Source organism: Salmo salar, chromosome ssa18, assembly GCF_905237065.1.
Source record: "Salmo salar chromosome ssa18, Ssal_v3.1, whole genome shotgun sequence".
Lineage (NCBI taxonomy): Eukaryota > Metazoa > Chordata > Actinopteri > Salmoniformes > Salmonidae > Salmo > Salmo salar.
The window spans coordinates 72227783-72249633 of NC_059459.1; the positions used below are offsets into that span (position 1 = coordinate 72227783).

General features: G+C 43.4%; 1 protein-coding gene across 3 annotated transcripts in view; it reads left to right on the forward strand.

Annotated features, from left to right (window-relative positions):
• The window catches only part of LOC106577950 (sterile alpha motif domain-containing protein 9-like), a 53637-nt gene extending 49450 nt beyond the window's left edge, over positions 1 to 4187 (forward strand). For all 3 annotated transcript variants that reach the window (XM_014156429.2, XM_014156431.2, XM_014156430.2), the window contains one exon: positions 3344 to 4187. In XM_014156429.2, coding sequence (XP_014011904.2) covers positions 3344 to 3606 — 263 coding nt within the window. In that variant the 3' untranslated portion in view covers positions 3607 to 4187. The remainder of the gene's footprint in view (positions 1 to 3343) is intronic.
• The last annotated feature ends 17664 nt before the right edge of the window (positions 4188 to 21851 follow it).

Below are 21851 nucleotides of genomic sequence, written 5' to 3' on the forward strand. Positions count from 1 at the left end.
AGGGGCCTGAGGGCACACAGTGTTGTGAAATCTGTGAATGTATTGTAATGTTTTAAAAATGGTATAAACTGCCTTAATTTTGCTGGACTCCAGGAAGATTGGGAATCCATAATAAATACAAATACAAATGGGAGAGCATAATATTCAAGGACATTCTCAAAGCTACTAATGAGAACCTTGATGACCGTGTACCTAACCGGTGGGGATTCCGAGGGGTGCCCCCACCCAGGCAGTGGCAGTGCTGGCAACACTAGCTGCAGTAACCCATGGGGCGTGGGTCACACTCAGACATTCAGAGAGGGGGAATATTATTGTGGCCCTGGTGGCACAAAATAATCAAAGGTCTGACTGCTCAGAGATGCTTGGGAAAATGGTCACAACTGGGACCAGCGTGTTTGTGTTTCAGGGGAAGGGGGTGAGTATGATCTCCATCACCTAGGAGATCAGATGCCTGTTTTTGCTAAATGTTGCATGCCTTCTCAAACAGCTGCAACTGTATATGCATTCAAAAATCAAGTCCTTTCTTGAGTTGGGCTCTGGGATGGAATAACTGTTGAGCATCTGAGTTTATGGTTGTTTGTGAGGGAAAGGGGTTGAGTGTGTATGAGTTGTCTGTCTGTGTGTGTGTGTATACATCCCACAACTGTTGCAAGGGAGTAAAGATGTTTGGGGCAATATAGGATGAATCACAATAATTGTTTGCTAAAATAAGAATCGCTTGCAAAAATTATATTTTTGTAATGGCATTCCTGGTTAGAGGTAACAATCCCTTGCATGAACTGCCTAAATTATTAGGAATAGTATTTGTTAATTGTGGAATTTAAGATAATATATACAGTACCAGTCAAAAGTTTGGACAAACCTACTAATTCAATTATTATTATTTTTTTTACCATTTTCTATATTGTAGAATAATAGTGAAGATATCTAAACTCTGAAATAACACATATGTAATCATGTAGTACACAAAAAAGTGTGAAACAAATTCTTCAAAGTAGCCGCCCTTTGCCTTGATGAAAGCTTTGAACAGTCTTGGCATTCTCTCAACCAGCATCACCTTGATTGATTTTCCAACAGTCTTGAAGGAGTTCCCACATGTGCTGAGCACTTCTTGGCTGCTTTTCCTTCACTCTGCGGTCCAACTCATCCCAAACCATCTCAATTGGGCTGAGGTCAGGTGATTTTGGAGGCCAGGTCATCTGATACTGTCACGACTCCTACCATAGGTAGCTCCCCCTTCTGTTCGGGTGGCGCTCGGCGGTCGTCGTCGCCGGCCTACTAGCTGCCACTGATTCCCTTTTCCCCCTTTTCGTTTATTGTGTGCACCTGTTTTTGGTTTGGGCTGATTAGCCGGGCTATTTTAGCCAGGAGGCCCGCCTGCTCTGTGTGCGGGATTATTTGATCGTTGTATAGCTTGTGAATGCACGCTCATTGTATTTTGAGGTGCGAGTGCGTATTTTGCGCCGATCTGTTCTGTCCCATGTGTTTGGGCACTTTGGTTTTTGTGTGCGCTCTTGTTTGCTGTTGGGCCGGCTTGTGTTTTGCCGTTGTGTGTTTAATAAATAACACTACCCTGCATTCTCTGCTTCCTGCTCCTGACTCTGCACCCACTACGCCCAAGCGTTACAGATACAGCACTCCATCACTCTCGTTCTTGGTCAAAAACCCTTATACAGCCTGGAGGTGTGTTTTGGGTCATTGTCCTGTTGAAAAATAAATAATAGTCCCACTAAGCTCAAAACAGATGGGATGAATTATTGCTGCAGAATGCTGTGGTAGCCATGAGGGTTAAGTGCACCTTGAATTCTAAATAAATCACTGACAGTGTCAGTAGCAAAGCACCCCCACACCATCACACCTCCTCCTCCATGCTTCATGGTGGAAACCACACATGCGGACATCACACGTTCATCAGATTTGGACTCATCAAACCAAAGGACAGATTTCCACCGGTCTAATGTCCATTGCTCGTGTTTCTTGGCCCAGGCAAGTCTCTTCTTCTTATTGGTATCCCTTAGTAGTGGTTTCTTTGCAGCAATTCGACCATGAAGGCCCGATTCACGCAATCTTCTCTGAACAGTTGTTGTTGAGATGTGTCTGTTGAACTCTGTGAGGCATTTATTTGGGCTGAAATCTGAGATGCGGTTACCTCTAATGAACTCATTCTGTGCAGCAGAGGTAACTCTGGGTCTTCCTTTCCTGTGGCGGTCCTCATGAGAGCCAGTTTCATCATAGCGCTTGATGGTTTTTGCGACTGCACTTGAAGAAACTTTCAAAGTTCTTGAAATTTTCCGGATTGACTAGACCTATATGTCTTAAAGTAATGATGGACTGTCGTTTCTCTTTGTTTATTTGTGCTGTTTTTGCCATAATATGGACTTTGTCTTTTACCAAATAGAGCTATCTTTTGTATACCCCCCTACCTTGTCACAACACAACTGAAGGTACACCTGTTAATTAATTTAAATGCATTCCAGGTGACTACAGTACCTCATGAAGATGGTTGAGAGAATGCCAAAAGTGTGCAAAGCTGTCATCAAGGCAAAGGGTGGCTACTTTGAACAATAAGAAATATATTTTGATTTGTTTAACACTTTTTTGATTACTGTATTATTCCATAGTTAAGATGTCTTCTCTATTATTCTACAATGTAGAAAATAGTAAATATAAAGAAAAACACTGTAATGAGTAGTTTTGTCCAAAGTTTGACCGGTACTGTATGTGAATATATTTACAAAAAATATATGTGGGGGATTGAAAATGATGCAGACAATTACATTGATGGAAGCTACAATCTATCTGCAACATAAAAAGCTGATCTACCAATCCCCCAAAAATAATTTGTCGGACAACATTTTCCAGGTTCTAATAATCATAATCATTTGGTTATTATGTGCTAAAATAGAAAGGATTTCTTTGTTACTGAAGCCAATTGTAAAGTATAGTTTCACCAGGTCATCAAACTGCAGGCATTTCAACGGTGACGTGGACAGCAACAGGGAGCCAGAGAGACATGCGGTTAACCAGATTCACTAGGTTAATCTTGAAATAATAAGTGTGACTTTATATTCAAAATGTTGACTTTATTATCAAAATAAAATGTCTAGTTTATTTTCGAAATATTGCCACTTTTTTAAAGTACCATCATGCAAAAAAATTGAAAATACAAGTACCACCACCGTTTGCCATTTATTTTTTTTCTCTTGAAGTGGCCCTAATAATCTTCCGTAGCATCCAAGCTTTAGCACAATTTATCATGGTTTTAATTTCGTTTTTAGTGTATTACATGTATGAATTTCATCGTCTTTAAATGCAATTGTCCTGCAACCAATCTTTGCCTCAGACCTGCACTTTGTGGACCTCCACCGGACAGACATTATCCAGAGAGTGTGCCAAGTGAAGCCCATATTGGATAAAATCCTGGCCAATAGAGTTATCACTGACGAGGGCTACAGTACAGTAATGGCCAAACGCACCACACAGGACCAGATGAGGGCGCTCTACATGGGACCTTTGAAGGCAAGTGGCATCAGAGCGAAAAATATTTTTTATGAGATCCTGAAGGAGCTGGAGCCACTGCTAATCAAAGACCTGAAGGGTGAATGAGGAGATGGAATGGTGAATGGGGGGCATTTTAAGTTTGTTTTAGGGGAAACTGGCATAAATTATGGCAGTTATGCTTTGTTTTATTACTTTGTGTTTACAAGAAAACACAACATAAGAGGAGTATAGCATCATTATTTTATCATTCTTATTTTTCTACATGTAAATATTAGTAGCCTGCAGAACAGCAACCCACTGTTTTACCCTAGAGGCTTTGTCAAAGACGTAACATTTGATAACAATTGTGTTGGAACTGAATTTCCTCTGAAATTATAACATTTGCTCAACTGGTTCACCTAGATGCTCTGGATTATTTACAGACAAGAAAATATATAAAGGAAATATATTATGAACATAAAAAAATATATAATATAGTGATGATGCAAACAATGAAATGATTTCATTTTGGCTGTTTCATTTTGGCTGTTTAGTGAGGGTAAGGAATACCAGTGATGTAAATAAATATAAATATATATATAAATATATAATTTTGTAAAGCTTAATGTACCAGCCTAATGAAACGTGTAACAGTAATGAATGATATGTGATATATTTGTCAGAACACGGGTATTAGAATATGTATTGAAATAAATACCTACCAACAGATGTGTCTTTTGTACTGATTTAATGATTTTGTCATTGTGCTAAAATAAATATAAATTCTAGCCCATGTGGCTCAGTTGGTAGAGCATGGTGCTTGCAACAGCAAGCTTGTGGGTTCAATTCCTACGGGGGAACAGTACAAAAAAAACGTTAAGTACAAAAAATGTGTGCACTCACTGTAAGTCACTGTAACGACTGCCATGAGAGAGAGTGGACCAAAACGCAGCGGAGTTAGTGTTCATCATATTTAATTCTTTAACGGAACACTATACAATTACAAAACAAGAAACTGACAGCGAAACAGTCCTGTCAGGTGAAACACAATGACAGAAACAATTACCCACAAAACCCCAAACATGCACTTATGTGTGACTCCCAATCAACAACAATGAACTTCAGCTGTGCCTGATTGGGAGCCACACACGGCCCAAAACAAAGAAATACAAAAACATAGAAAAAGAACATAGAACGCCCACCCAATGTAACACCCTGGCCTAACCAAAATAAAGAACAAAAACCCCTCTCTATGGCCAGGGCGTTACAGTCACTCTGGATAAGAGGGTCTGCTGAATGATTAAAATGTAAATATGTATATTTGCTAAAGTATTGGTTGTGTTGAGTGATCAGCAAAAATTTCAAGCATCCATTACAGATAAAAACCTCAGTTACTTCTCAATAAGATATACACTACATGTATGTGGACACCTGCTCGTCGAACATCTCATTCCAAAATCATGGGCTTTAATATGGAGTTGGTCCCCCCTTTGCTGCTATAACAGCCTCCACTCTTCTGGGAAGGCTTTCTAATGCCTTCCCAGGCAGCCACAAGAGCATTAGTGAGAACGGCTATGATGTTGGGCGATTAGGCCAGGCTTGCCGTCGGTGTTCCAAATTATCCCAAAGGTGTTTGATGGGGTTGAGGTTAGGGCTATGTGCAGGCCAGTCAAGTTCATCCACAACGATCTCGACAAACCATTTCTGTTGAGACCTCGCTTTGCGCACAGGGGCATTGTCATACTGAACCAGGAAAGGGCCTTCCCTAAACTGTTGCCACAGAGCTGGAAGCACAGAATCGTCAAGAATGTCATTGTATGCTGAAGCATTAAGATTTCCCTTCACTGGAACTAAGGGAACTAGCCCGAACCATGAAAAACAGCCATAGACCATTATTCGTCCACCACCAAACTGTACAGTTGGCACTATGCATTGGGGCAGGTAGCATTTTCCTGGCGTCCGCCAAACCCAAATTCGTGCGACGGACTGCCAGATGGTTAGATGGAGAAGTGTTCACTCCAGAGAATGCGTTTCCACTGCTCCAGAGTCCAATGGCGGCGAGCTTTAAACCACTCCAGCCAACGCTTGGCATTGCACATGGTGATTTTTGGCTTGTGTGCTGTTGCTCGGTCATGGAAACCCATTTCATGAAGCTCCCGAAGAACAGTTCTTATGCTGACATTCCATTCTGTGAGCTTGTGTGGTCTACCACTTCGCGGCTGATCCATTGTTGCTCCTATGTTTCCACTTCACAATAACAGCACTTACAGTTGACCGGGGCAGCGCTAGCACGACAGAAATTTTACAAACTGACGGTGCCACATTGAAAGTCACTGAGCGCTTCAATAAGGCCATTCTACCGCCAATGTTTGTCTATGGAGATTGCACGGCAGTGTGCTCAATTTTATACAACTGTCAGCTATGGGTGTGGCTGAAATAACCAAATCCATTCATTTGAAGGGGTGTCCACATACTTTTATCCATACAGCGCATTCGGAAAGTATTCAGACGTCTTGACTTGTTCTACATTTTCTTACGTTACAGCCTTATTCTAAAATTGATTAAATATTTCCCCCCCTCATCAATCTATACACAGCACCCCATAATGACAAAGCAAAAACAGGTTTTTATAAATTTTTACAAATGTATTGAAAATAAAAAACTGAGATATCACATTTACATAAGTATTCAGACCCTTTAGTCAGTACTTTGTTGAAGCAGCGTTGGCAGCGATTACAGCCTTGAGTCTTCTTGGGTATGATGCTACAAGCTTGGCACACCTGCATTTGGGGAGTTTCTCACATTCTTCTCTGCAGATCCTCTCAAGCTCTGTCAGGTTGGATGTGGATCATTGCTACACTGGTATTTTCTAGTCTCTCCAGACATGTTAAATTGGGTTCAAGTCTGGGCTCTGGCTGGGCCACTCAAGGACATTCAGAGACTTGTCCCAAAGCCGACCCGAAGCCACTCCTGTGTTGTCTTGGCTGTGTGTGTGCTTAGGGTCGTTGTTCTGTTGGAAGGTGAACCTTTGCCCCAGTCATAGGCCCTGAGCACTCTGGAGCAGGTTTTCATCAAGGATCTCTCTGTACTTTGCGCCGTTCATTTAGCATTGATGCTGACTAGTCTCCCAGTCCCTGCCGCTGAAAAACATCCCACAGCATGATGCTGTCACCACCACGCTTCCCTGTAGGGATTGTGCCAGGTTTCCTCCAGACGTGACGCTTGGCATTCAGGCCAAAGAGTTCAATCTTGGTCTCATCAGACCAGAGAATCTTGTTTCTCATGGTCTGAGAGTCTTTAGGTGGCTTTTGGCAAACTCCAAGCTGGCTGTCATGTGCCTTGTACTGAGGAATGGCTTCCATCTGGCCACTCTACCAAAAAGGCCCCATTGGTGGAGTGCTGCAGAGATGGTTGTCCTTCTGGAAGGTTCTCTCATATCCACGGAGGAACTTTAGAGTTCTGTCAGAGTGACCATCAGGTTCTTGGTCACCTCCCTGACCAAGACCCTTCTCCCCCGATTGCTCAGTTTGGCCAGTGGCCATCTCTAGTAGGAGTCTTGGTGGTTCCAAACGTCTTCCATTTAAGAATGGTGGAGGCCACTGTGTTCTTGGGGACCTTCAATATTGCAGAAATGTTTTGGTACGCTGTCTCGGAGCTCTACGGACAATTCCTTCGACCTCATGGCTTGTTTTTTGCTCTGATATGCACTGTCAACTGTAGGACCTTATATAGACAGTTGTGTTCCTTTCCAAATCATGTCCATTCAATTGAATTTACCACATGTGGACTCCAATCAAGTTGTACAAACATCTCAAGAATGATCATTGGAAACAGGATGCACCTGAGCTCAATTTCGAGTCTCATAGCAAAGGGTCTTAATACTTATGCAAATAAGATATTTCAGTTTTTATTTTTAATAAATGTGCAAAGATTTCTAAAAACCTGTTTTCGCTTTGTCATTATGGGGTATTGTGTGTAGATTGCTGTAACGCTGTAACGTAACAAAATGTGGAAAAAGTGAAGGGGTCTGAATACTTTCCGAAGGCACTGCATACAAAATATAAGCATTGGACTGCTTTGAAATGCATCTACACATGGAAGTTGCATATCTTATCTGTCTGTTTTTGTCACGTCCTGACCATAGAAAGCTGTTATTTTCTATGGTAGAGTAGGTCAGGCCATGACAGGGGGTTTTTCTCATTGTTATTTTCTATGTGGGGTTCTAGTTAGGTTTTCTATGTTTAGGTGATTGGGGTGATTCCCAATTAGAGGCAGCTGTTAATCGTTGTCTCTAATTGGGGATCATACTTAAGTAGCTTGTTTTTCACTGGGAGGTTATAGGATATTGTTTATGTATTTACATTTCCATTTCCATTTAAGTCATTTAGCAGACGCTCTTATCCAGAGCGACTTACAAATTGGTGCATTCACCTTATAATATCCAGTGGAACAACCACTTTACAATAGTGCATCTAAATCTTTTAAGGGGGGGGTTAGAAGGATTACTTTATCCTATCCCAGGTATTCCTTGAAGAGGTGGGGTTTCAGGTGTCTCCGGAAGGTGGTGATTGACACCGCTGTCCTGGCGTCGTGAGGGAGCTTGTTCCACCATTGGGGTGCCAGAGCAGCGAACAGTTTTGACTGGGCTGAGCGGGAACTGTGCTTCCTCAGAGGTAGGGAGGCGAGCAGGCCAGAGGTGGATGAACGGAGTGCCCTTGTTTGGGTGTAGGGCCTGATCAGAGCCTGAAGGTACGGATGTGCCGTTCCCCTCACAGCTCCGTAGGCAAGCACCATGGTCTTGTAGCGGATGCGAGCTTCGACTGGAAGCCAGTGGAGAGAGCGGAGGAGCGGGGTGACGTGAGAGAACTTGGGAAGGTTGAACAACAAGACGGGCTGCGGCGTTCTGGATGAGTTGTAGGGGTTTAATGGCACAGGCAGGGAGCCCAGCCAACAGCGAGTTGCAATAATCCAGACGGGAGATGACAAGTGCCTGGATTAGGACCTGCGCCGCTTCCTGTGTGAGAAAGGGTCGTACTCTGCGAATGTTGTAGAGCATGAACCTACAGGATCGGGTCACCGCCTTGATGTTGGTGGAGAACGACAGAGTGTTGTCCAGGGTCACGCCAAGGCTCTTAGCACTCTGGGAGGAGGACACAAGGGAGTTATCAACCGTGATGGCGAGATCATGGAACGGGCAGTCCTTCCCCGGGAGGAAGAGCAGCTCCGTCTTGCCGAGGTTCAGCTTGAGGTGGTGATCCGTCATCCACACTGATATGTCTGCCAGACATGCAGAGATGCGATTCGCCACCTGGTTGTCAGAAGGGGGAAAGGAGAAGATTAATTGTGTGTCATCTGCATAGCAATGATATGAGAGTCCATGTGAGGATATGACAGAGCCAAGTGACTTGGTGTATAGCGAGAATAGGAGTGGGCCAAGAACAGAGCCCTGGGGGACACCAGTGGTGAGAGCACGTGGTGCGGAGACAGATTCTCGCCACGCCACCTGGTAGGAGCGACCTGTCAGGTAGGGACGCAATCCAAGCGTGGGCGGCGCCGGAGATGCCCAGCTCGGAGAGGGTGGAGAGGAGGATCTGATGGTTCACGGTATCAAAGGCAGCAGATAGGTCTAGAAGGATGAGAGCAGAGGAGAGAGAGTTAGCTTTAGCAGTGCGGAGAGCCTCCGTGACACAGAGAAGAGCAGTCTCAGTTGAATGCCCAGTCTTGAAACCTGACTGATTAGGATCAAGAAGGTCATTCTGAGAGAGATAGCAAGAGAGCTGGCCAAGGACGGCGCGTTCAAGAGTTTTGGAGAGAAAGGAAAGAAGGGATACTGGTCTGTAGTTGTTGACATCGGAGGGATCGAGTGTAGGTTTTTTCAGAAGGGGTGCAACTCTCGCTCTCTTGAAGACGGAAGGGACGTAGCCAGCGGTCAAGGATGAGTTGATGAGCGAGGTGAGGTAGGGGAGAAGGTCTCCGGAAATGGTCTGGAGAAGAGAGGAGGGGATAGGGTCAAGTGGGCAGGTTGTTGGGCGGCCGGCCGTCACAAGACGCGAGATTTCATCTGGAGAGAGAGGGGAGAAAGAGGTCAAAGCACAGGGTAGGGCAGTGTGAGCAGGACCAGCAGTGTCGTTTGACTTAGCAAACGAGGATCGGATGTCATCAACCTTCTTTTCAAAATGGTTGACGAAGTCATCCGCAGAGAGGGATGGGGGGGGAGGAGGATTCAGGAGGGAGGAGAAGGTAGCAAAGAGCTTCCTAGGGTTAGAGGCAGATGCTTGGAGTTTAGAGTGGTAGAAAGTGGCTTTAGCAGCAGAGACAGAAGAGGAAAATGTAGAGCGGAGGGAGTGAAAGGATGCCAGGTCCGCAGGGGAGGCGAGTTTTCCTCCATTTCCGCTCGGCTGCCCGGAGCCCTGTTCTGTGAGCTCGCAGTGAGTCGTCGAGCCACGGAGCAGGAGGGGAGGACCGAGCCGGCCTGGAGGATAGGGGACAGAGGAAATCAAAGGATGCAGAGAGGGAGGAGAGGAGGGTTGAGGAGGCAGAATCAGGAGATAGGTTGGAGAAGGTTTGAGCAGAGGGAAGAGATGATAGGATGGAAGAGGAGAGAGTAGCGGGAGAGAGAGAGCGAAGGTTGGGACGGCGCAATACCATCCGAGTAGGGGCAGAGTGAGAAGTGTTGGATGAGAGCGAGAGGGAAAAGGATACAAGGTAGTGGTCGGAGACTTGGAGGGGAGTTGCAATGAGATTAGTGGAAGAACAGCATCTAGTAAAGATGAGGTCAAGCGTATTGCCTGCCTTGTGAGTAGGGGGGGAAGGTGAGAGGGTGAGGTCGAAAGAGGAGAGGAGTGGAAAGAAGGAGGCAGAGAGGAATGAGTCGAAGGTAGACGTGGGGAGGTTAAAGTCACCCAGAACTGTGAGAGGTGAGCCATCCTCAGGAAAGGAACTTATCAAGGCGTCAAGCTCATTGATGAACTCTCCAAGGGAACCTGGAGGGCGATAAATGATAAGGATGTTAAGCTTGAAAGGGCTGGTAACTGTGACAGCATGGAATTCAAATGAGGAGATAGACAGATGGGTCAGGGGAGAAAGAGAGAATGTCCACTTGGGAGAGATGAGGATTCCAGTGCCACCACCCCGCTGGCTCGATGCTCTAGGGGTATGCGAGAACACGTAGTCAGACGAGGAGAGAGCAGTAGGAGTAGCAGTGTTATCTGTGGTGCGGCCTTTGTGGCGCAATGTGTAACAATGCTTCGTGGCTGTCAGTTCTTGATGTACGCAGAGAGTTCCTGGTTCGAGCCCAGGTTGGGGCGAGGAGAGGGACGGAAGCTAAGTTGTTACATGTGCACACCCTGAAAAATACATTTATTTTTTTATTTCTACTCGTCAGTATTTCTTACTAAAACTGTTGTTACAGTAAGGTTTTTATTCTAAGAGAAATTAAAATGTTCAATTACATTCCATGATTTCTTAAGATATGTGTTGACTGAATATAAGCAAGTGGTGTCTGCTAAATAATCAAGTTGATGGCGCAGTCATATAGCCTTGGCACCTACATAAAGCTGAGTGACTCACTCATTCATGGCTTTGGATCAAAATAAATAAGTATCAACATTCTTTCTGATAGTCTTTAATAAAGAAATGTTTTGGTTATCCTGACCTGGACACCATTTATTATAATAGTCCATTATGGGCTATTAGCAGGACAATAGACTCTTGTCTTTTGATACTTTGTGCAAGGCAATTGATCAGCATTAAAAACTTTCTCAATGGGGCCTCCCGAGTGGCGCAGCGGTCTAAGACACTGCATTGCAGTGCAAATTGCGTTGCTGCAGATGCTAGTTCAATATCCGTGCCGGCCGCGACCGGGACACCCATGAGGCGATGGTGGACTTTTGGTTTCTCTCCCTCTAAAAACAAAAATCAATTATTCTAAATAACAAACTGGCTTTATTTACAAATGAGTAATAATGTCTGCCCCACTGGGTAGCGGGGAGCTCCGCCCTGCCCCACTGGGTAGCGGGGACCCCCGCCCCACCCCGCCCCACTGGGTAGCGGGGACCTCCGCCCCGCCCCGCCCCACTGGGTAGCACAGAGCAACACTTTAAGGGACATTGCACTAATAACGGCGCTGACTAGGGAAATGTTCCCGCTGTTCTTAGTGCCTGTCTGCACGTTCAAACTAAAACAATGTAACTAATAATGGTGCGAAAAATGCATCTTAGATATGAAGTCGGAGGGCAGAAATGATTAAATATTAAAGCATTAGACCTCTCACTAAAGGCGTCAGTCAAAAGTTATACTTAAATCCGAACTGGATTTAACAAAAAATTACATGAAAAGCACACATTTGTAAATCCCAAACTCTAAAAGTAATTGGAAGGTAGATACAAATTATTTGTGACATTGTGGTTACAATAAAGAATGTAAACAAGATGTAAACAATATGCTGTGTTTTTATTCACAGTAGTGATGGACAGCTGGAGGCATTTTGAAAACAGGTTTTCAAACACTTGTTTTTCACATTTGTACTGTAGGACAGTAGCAGGTGTAGCCCTACTAGCAGGACAATATACTCTTTATAGCCTGGCTACTGTACATGTGAAAAACCCCCAACTTGCAATGTATTTGATGCTTAACTACTCTAAAGTGTTACATTTCTAACTCAAAACAGAAGTACAGTATTTCTTCATCAACATCTTTATGCTTTCGTCAATAAAATAACGAGAAAAAGTTAGTAGGCGATTCCATGGCACATGGTTTATGAATTGACACGCAACTTTCCGTTCCTCCTGAAAGCCCTTACAGTCAAATGCATTCTCTGCTTTGCTGCAGATGCTACAGATGCTGATTCGATACCCGTGCCGGCCACGACCGGGAGACCCATGAGGTAATGCACAATTGGCCCAGCGTCGTCCGGGTAAAGGGGGTTTGGCCGGCTGGGATGTCCTTGTCCAAAAACCAACAGATGGGGAAAACCTACACCAGTCGAGCAATTCATTTCAACAAAAATCTTCATTTTAATTTGACTTTCCAAAACACAAGAGGGCTTTATTGGAATCTATTTCTTTGGGGCCTAGACCTCTATAAAATAACTTAACTGGCTGAGGTAGGGTATGAGGCTTAACAGCCTTAACAGCCTAATAGAAGTGGCATTTTTTTATTAGACCTAATTACAATTGCAACTGGTCAAAAATGTAGCATCCTACATAAAACAATTAATTAAATAAAAAAGGCTGTCTGTGTCAGGATTAGCCTACTCTTGTAACGACAGAACAAACAGAACATACTGTCATCTGGAGATGTAAATATCCCTGGACAACTTCTCACAATAATATTAGAATTTACTAAATACAGTCGACAAGGCCACTAAGTTACTGACTCAATGAGAAAAGTTGCATTTCCCATCGGACACAATCTGGTGGATGTCAGGTTTGATGGATGGATGTGATTTTGATGTGCAGGCAGTCCTCGATTGACTTATGTGAAAGCCGGTTCCTGTCGTGAGTCTATACTGCGCTCATAGAGGAAAAAGAGGACTCACAGGTGTAAGTCAATTCAAACATTGTTTGCAAATAAAATGCAAGTTTCTTTATTGCGCTGTATTCCCCTGAGCATGCCACCCACAATGCACACAGGGACTCGGGCACTCCTGACCGCATCACTAATTTAGCTCGATGTCTGGAATTCAATCAGCTCAGTTTGAATTGCGGCCTCATCCAGCGAGGGTATAGTTTTCTTAGCAAGGGAGGAGTATTCGCCACCTGGGCGGACTGTGAGAGGATCACTACAAACACAATGATATCCTTGGGCATGCTGTAGTCTTCCAATCTGGTGGATAAATTGTCCCACAGCTGCTTGTTGAAATCTTACATCACCTTAGTGACAATGCTGCGGCTTTGTCCAAATCAAACAACTGAAGCTTAATAGTAATAGTAAAGGCTTCAAATTTCTCCACCATGTCCACGACTGTTTCCCTCTTCCTTTGAACTGCAGATTTAACCCGTTTAAGTTACAGAATATGTCAGCAAAAAATAAGCTGTGTGTGAAGCTTGCAGTTCAAAGTTTCTGTTTTGGGTCTCCTATATGAGGCGGGAATACCACTGAAAGTTCTATGCTTAGATTCATAATTACATCTGAGATGTAATAATTTGCAAACAGCGAATTTTCATTTCAAATTAGACACACTGGCTTGGCATTGGGAAAAGATGGAGAGATGAATGCATATCTCTCTGTCCATTCTTTTCTGAAACTTAGATTTTCATTATCCACCTTTCTTCTTGATACTTTTTGAGAGCGACATTTTAAATGTTCTAAACAAATGTTGATGTTAAAAACAGTAGTGTAGCCTACAGTAGGCTACGTACTGTAGACCTGTTTTTCCCCAGCAATCAACACAGAGAAATAGACAAAAATAATAATTGAATAGAGACATAGCGATTTTATGAGAGTAATCAAATGAAAATGATTATCTTATTGTCACTGAATTAATTTTTTACAAATGATATGTGTTAAATATGTTACATTTGTAGTGTAGGCCAATTACATGTACTAGTATTATATAGTTATTATGTTCTGGCCCGCTGACTATTGGCTGAGAAAAAATTTGGCCCAAGGTCAAACCTAGTTGACGAACCCTGATATATAATATGTCTTACAGAGCCTTTCCATAAGTCCACTCAAGTTTCTTCAACTGTCTTCTGACAGTGATTAGGGTGTGGAAACAGTCATGTTGTACAGCGCCATATTTTCCTAACGGAGTGGCGCAGCAGTCTAAGACACTGCATCGCAGTGCAAACTGCGTTGCTACAGATGCTGGTTTGATACCCATGCCAGCCGTGACCGGGAGACCCATGAGGTGATGGTGGACTTTTGGTTTCTCTCCATCTAAAAACAGAAATAAATTATTCTAAATAACAGAATGGCTTTATTTACAAATTAGTAAGAATGTCTCACCCCATGTTAAAGAATGGCATTATATCTCGCTCACTTTAGGATATTTGAAAACTAAATAATCTCCAAAATATTGTTATCTTTTAAAGAAAGCGATTATTATTGTTATTCATTAATTTAGAATTATTTAAAAGCCCCTTAGATATTCTCACAGATCAGATTTTCCCTAAAGAAAAATGCCCCTAGAATCCTCCAATCCTTTAAATCTAATTATTGGAGGAGAGTCATTGAAAAAAATATTTGTTGATATACTGTAGGCCTACCATAGGCGACTAGTGTTGAATAATGTGCTGTTAAAAGTGGTGTAGGTCTTTTTTATTTAAAAATCATATTGAAGTTAGAAGCAATAGGATTTGAAGCAAACTATTTCAGCACCGTTTCGCGCTGCTTTGAGACAAGCATGGGGACTGGTCTTAATAAATCAATGAGGTTTTTATTTTCACTGAATCTCCATTTGGGTATTGGTTAGACTGCAATTAGGGCATGGAAATGTTATGCTCTTATTACTGTAGCCTACTCCCGACCGCCACGTTGTACAGCGCCAGAGGATTTAGTTTTACGTTTTTCTTGGAATAGAAACACTATAATATTAATCAAATGAATTAAGATACATTTCTTAAAATCAATCCTGCGACTGCAGCCTCGGGTTCGATCCCAGGCTGTGTTACAGCCAGCCATGACCGGGAGACAAATGAGATGGTGCACAATTGGCCCAGCATTGTCCGGGCTAGGGGAGGGATTTCCTTGTCTTATCATGCTCTAGCGACTCATTTTGGAAAATATGGAAAATCATTTTGAGCGGTCATCCAACTCGGAATTCCAAGTCGGGAACTCTGGCCTCTTTCTAAAGATAACAAGAAGGACCGCCGCACCACCTTACTGTTCAAGTAAGCACAGCACAACAAGGTGAGTCAAAAAATGTATTGTATGCCGCTGCAAGAATTATGTAATATGTCAGGGAGATATGTATCCTGTAGCCAAGAAAGTAAAACTAATTGTATGTTGTGTAGTAAGCTATTAGTAGCCCATGTGCATGACCCTAATCATTTGGTCATTTTCCCCCCTCATAATTTAGCCTACTGTTCTGACTTTGTGGTATGTAGCCTATAGCCTGTTTTAAAGAATTGCCTTAATCAAATATTGTAAGAGCTTTCATTGTCTGCTTATATGCCCCCTTTATTCATCCTGACTTGGTGTACAGGGAGAATACTGTAAGAATGGCCCATGTTCTGAATTATGTTGCTGTACATTTCAAAAGTGCTGAACAAATATTTATATTGACTATGTTCGTCCTAGCTCGGATTGCCTCTTATCTGCTCGTCGTTCACTTTTGCCATAGTTTGTACATCTCAATTTTCAGTAGAAAGCACATTTGTTATAGCAAGTCAGTCATATCTCCTATCTTTAAAAAAAAAGGCAGTAAATGCAGCCGAATAAACTGTTTCGCTACCAGACAAGGCTCCGCTGATAGCCAGGTGTAGCGGTTGTAAGGATTCACTTCATGGTGCTGAAAAGAAAGCTGGGACAGCTTTTTGTAGGCCCTAACAGTTTGTGGGCACTGTTAGTCACTGTTATAGTGCAATTCATGTATTGTTTATTGTTGTGATGTGTTGTGTAGTGTCTTTGCTGGCATGCATAAAAAAATGTTTTGTTTTTGTTTGCCCCACCAAGATTTATATGCTAAAATCGCCACTGGAAACCAGCCATACGGAAGCAAACTGAAAAGCATATCGATATGACATGTATTGCGGCCCCTTTTCCACAGTGAAATAGACTATAATAGCTATGCCATTATTACAAATTTGAATTGGGTGCCCTGATAATTTGCGTGGATGAAACACCCAAGCTATAGGCTTCTGTAGGGCTGAACGTGTGGAGTCATTTAAATATACCCTATGCCTGTGCTTTTCTCAGTTTTATTTTACAATTTGTATCATGTTAAACACTAGCCACTATCGGGAGCCACCATCAGTAATACCCACATGCATTTACAACTGTCTCTCTAGTCTTAGTTTTCTTCAATTTGTAGCTAACATTTAGCATTATTCCATTCCTTTCCATTTACCTTTATTTCCTCTGTCACGTCCATGTACACTTTATATACAAAAGTATGTGGACACGCTTTGGCTATTTCAGCCACACCATTGCTGACAGGAGTATAAAATTGAGCACACAGCCATGCAATCTCCATAGACAAACATTGGCAGTAGAATGGCCTTACTGAAGAGCTCAGTGACTTCCAACGTGGCACCTTCATAGGATGCCACCTTTCCAACAAGTCAATTCGTCAAATTTCTCCCCTGCTAGAGCTGCTCTGGTCAACTTTAAGTGCTGTTATTGTGAAGTGGAAACATCTAGGAGCAACATCGGCTCAGCCTTGAAGTGGTAGGCCACACAAGCTCACAGAGCGGGACCGCTGAGTGCTAAAAATTGTCTGTCCTCGGTTGCAACACTCACTACCATATTCCAAACTGCCTCTGGAAGCAATGTCACCACAATAGCTGTTTGTCTGGAGCTTCATGCTGGAGCTTCATGAAATGGGTTTCCATGGCCGAACAGCCACATGCAAGCCTAAGATTACAATGCGCAATGCCAAGCGTTAGCTGGAGTGGTGTAAAGCTAGCCGCCATTGGACTCTGTAGCAGTGGAAACGCGTTTCACGATCTGTCAGTCAGACTGACAAATCTGGGTTCGGTGGGTGCCAGGCGAACACTATACGCTCCAATGCATAGAGCCAACTGTACAGTTTGTTGGAGGAGGAATAATGGCCTAAGGCTGTTTGTCATGGTTTGAGCTAGGCCCCTTAATGCCAGTGCAAAGACATCTTAGCGCAACTGCAGAGAATGACATTCAGCAGGGACTGGGAAACTGGTCAGAATTGAAGGAATGATGGATGGCGCTAAATAAAGGGAAATTCTTGAGGGAAACCTGTTTCAGTCTTCCAGAGATTTAAGAATGGGACAGAGGTTCACCTTCCAGCAGGACGATGACACTAAGTATACAGCTAAAGCAACACGCGAGTGGTCTAAGGGGAAACATTTAAATGTCTTGGAATGGCCTAGTCAAAGCCCAAACCTCAGTCCAATTGAGAATCCGTGGTATGACTTAAAGATTGCTGTACACCAGTGGAACCCATCCAACTTGAAGGAGCTGTAGAAGTGTTGCTTGAAGAATGGGCAAAAATCCCAGTGGCTAGATGTGCCAAGCTTATAGAGACATAGCCCAAGAGACTTGCAGCTGGGGGGGGGGGGTAAATAGTGAATAGTTATAAATGTTTAAATGAAATGATACAAACCCCCCAAAAAATCTATTTTCATTCCAGGTTGTAAGGCAAAAAATATACAAAATGTCAAATAGGGGTGAATATTTTTGCAAGCCACTGTATGCTGAGCACTTGTTGGCTGATTTTCCTTCACTCTACGGTCCAACTCATCCCAAACCATCTCAATTGGGTTGAGGTCAGGTGATTGAGGCCAGGTCATCTGATCCAGCACTCCATCACTCTCCTTCTTGGTCAAATAGCCCTTACACAGCATGGAGGTGTGTTGGGTCATTGTCCTTTTTGAAAAACGAAGAGCATACCAGATCGGATGGCGTATCGCTGCAGAATGCTGTGGTAGCCATGCTGGGTAAGTGTACCCTTGAATTCTAAATAAATCACAGACAGTTTCACCAGCAAAGCACCTCCACACCATCACACTTCCTCCATGCTTCACGGTGGAAACCACAGATGCAGAGTTAATCCGTTCACCTACTCTGCGTCTCACAAAGACACAAAAATCTTGAATTTGGACTCATCAGACCAAAGGAAAGATTTTCCACTGGTCTAATGTCCATTGCTAGTGTTTCTTGGCCCAAGCAAGTTTCTTATTATTATTGGTGTCCTTTAGTATCAGTTTCTTTGCAGCAATTCGACCATGAAGGCCTGATTTACACTGTCTCCTCTGAACAGTTGATGTTGAGATGTGTCTGTTTCTTAAACTCTGTGAAGCATTTATTTGGGCTGCAGTTTCTGAGGCTGGTAACTCTAATGAACTTATCCTCTGCAGCAGCAGTAACTCTAGGTCTTCCTTTCCTGTGGTGGTCCTCATGAGAGCCAGTTTCATCATAGAGTTTTTGCGACTGCACTTGAAGAAACTTTCAAAGTTCTTAAAATGTTACAAATTGACTGACCTTCATGTCTTAATGTAATGATGGACTGTTGTTTCTCTTTGCTTTTTTGAACTTGTTAGGGTTAGTTTCTTTCGTCCTTGTCAATCATTATTGACAAAACCATTCCTACAAAGTTATATAAACAATGGCTTTTAGTGTTTATCTAAAACTTAGCAGTAAACGCCACTCCTCAAAGTTGATTTATTGTGGAATGTTTGACTAGTCTTATCTCCTCCACTCCCCTGCAGAGCTCCTTCTTCACAGTCACACATTACTCAGAGGGACCTCTTTTATAATGAAATAGAGAGAGAACTAAAAACAATTGTGGAATACTAAACCTCTACAATGAATATATATTGTTAATCTGTAGTCTACGACCCTATAAATGTAAGGAGGGAGGGGTCTTATAACCCCTCTCCTTCTATTAATTTAACATAAGCATAATCAATTATTCTAATACATCAAACATTTGTACAGCCCCAATCATGACCCCAAGGTGAACCCTAACAAGCTGTTCTTGCCATAAGAGGGACTTGGTCTTTTACCAAATAGGGATATCTTGTTTATGCCATTCCTACCTTGTTACAACACAACTGATTTGCTCAAACGAAATGATGTGAAGATGAAGAGAGGTGGGTTGGGAATGCGAACTTGGCACGTACTGCAGTGTTCTTTCTGTCACCATTTCCTGGAAAACTAAAATGTACGTCTGCCACAAAATAGTATGTAAAAAATATTTAGTCATATTAGATGGCTAACCCACTGATCCTGCTTTGTTGTAACCCCCTCAGGTCTAAAATCTGTATGTGTATTTTATCCAACTCTGACTATTGTTGTCAACATGGCAGAATAATTTGTTTGTTTAATTGAATATGTCACAATGGGGGATAATCATCCCCATATAGTTTTTTATTTACTTTTCTGCTCTTTTGCACACCAGTATTTCTACTTGCACATCTATCACTCCAGTGTTAATTTGCTAAATTGTAAATCAAATCAAAGTTTATTTGTCACGTGCGCCGAATACATCAGGTGTAGACCTTACAGTGAAATGCTTACTTACAGGCTCTAACCAATAGTGCAAAAAAAAAGGTGTGTGTGTGTGTGTGTGTGTGTGTGTGTGTGTGTGTGTGTGTGTGTGTGTGTGTGTGTGTGTGTGTGTGTGTGTGTGTGTGTGTGTGTGTGTGTGTGTAGGTAAGTAAAGAAATAAAACAACAGTAAAAAGACATTTGAAAATAAGAGTAGCAAGGCTATATACAGACACCGGTTAGTCAGGCTTATTGAGGTAGTATGTACATGTAGATATGGTTAAAGTGACTATGCATATATGATGAACAGAGAGTAGCAGTAGCGTAAAAGAGGGTTTGGCGAGTGGCGGGACACAATGCAGATAGCCCGGTTAGCCAATGTGCGGGAGCACTGGCTGGTCGGGCCAATTGAGGTAGAATGTACATGAATGTATAGTTAAAGTGACTATGCATATAAGATAAACGGAGAGTAGCGGCAGCGTAAAAGAGGGGGGGGCACACAATGCAAATAGTCCGGGTAACCATTCGGTTACCTGTTCAGGAGTCTTATGGCTTGGGGGTAAAAACTGTTTAGAAGCCTTTTTGTCCTAGACTTGGTACTCTGGTACCACTTGCCATGCGGTAGTAGAGAGAACAGTCTATGACTGGGGTGGCTGGGGTCTTTGACAATTTTCAGGGCCGTCCTCTGACACCGCCTGGTGTAGAGGTCCTGGATGGCAGGCAGCTTAACCCCAGTGATGTACTGGGCCGTACGCACTACCCTGTGAAGTGCCTTGCGGTCGGAGGCCGAGCAATTGCCGTACCAGGCAGTGATGCAACCGGTCAGGATGCTCTTGATGTTGCAGCTGTAGAACCTTTTGAGGATCTCAGGACCCATGCCAAATCTTTTTAGTTTCCTGAGGGGGATTCGGCTTTGTCGTGCCCTCTTCACGACTGTCTTGGTGTGTTTGGACCATTCTAATTTGTTGTTGATGTGGACACCAAGGAATTTGAAGCTCTGAACTTGCTCCACTACAGCCCCGTCGATGAGAATGGGGACGTGCTCGGTGCTCCTTTTCCTGTAGTCCACAATCATCTCCTTAGTCTTGGTTACGTTGAGGGATAGGTTGTTATTCTGGCACCACCCGGCCAGGTCTCTGACCTCCTCCCTATAGGCTGTCTCGTCGTTGTCGGTGTCCACAGCCTTTAAATGTTCTTCTATTTTTTTGTCTTATTGGATCATGTTGTCAGGCATGGTTTGTCTGACAGATGTTATTTCTATGTAAAATATTCTGTAACAAGTGTTGTTTTTGTGCTCAATGGTGGATCTATTCATAATTATTTAAGAGATGTTGTGTTGTCAGCAAACTTAATGATGGTGTTGGAGTCGTGCCTGGCCATGCAGTCATGGGTGAACAGGTAGTACAGGAGGGGACTGAGCACACACCCCTGGGGAGCTCCAGTGTTGAGGATCAGCGTGGCAGATGTGTTGCTACCTACCCTCACCACCTGGGGGCGGCCCGTCAGGAAGTCCAGGATCCAGTTGCAGAGGGAGGTGTTTAGTCCCAGGTTCCTTAGCTTAGTGATGAGCTTTGAGGGTACTATGGTGTTGAATGCTGAGCTGTAGTCAATGAATAGCATTCTCACATAGGTGTTCCTTTTGTCCAGGTGTGAAAGGGCAGTGTGGAGTGCAATAGAGATTGCATCATCTGTGGATCTGTTTGGGCGGTATGCAAATTCAAATTGGAGTGGGTCTAGAGTTTCTGGGATAATGGTGTTGATGTGAGCCATTACCAGCCTTTCAAAGCACTTCATGGCTACGGATGTGAGTGCTACGGGTCTGTAGTCATTTAGGCAGGTTGACTTTGTGTTCTTGGGCACAGGGACTATGGTGGTCTGCTTGAAGCATGTTGGTATTACAGACTCAATCAGGGACATGTTGAAAATGTCAGTGAAGACACCTGCCAGTTGGTCAGCACATGCCCGGAGCACACGTCCTGGTAATCCATCTGGCCCCGCAGCCTTGTGAATGTTGACCTGTTTAAAGGTCTTACTCACGTCGGATATGCCTCAGTGTTGCTTGCCTCGAAGCGAGCATAGAAGTGATTTAGCTCATCTGGTAAGCTCGTGTCACTGGGCAGCTCGCGGCTGTGCTTCCTTTTGTAGTCTGTAATAGTTTGCAAGCCCTGCCACATCCGACGAGCGTCGGAGCAGGTGTAGTATGATTCAATCTTAGCCCTGTATTGACGCTTTGCCTGTTTGATG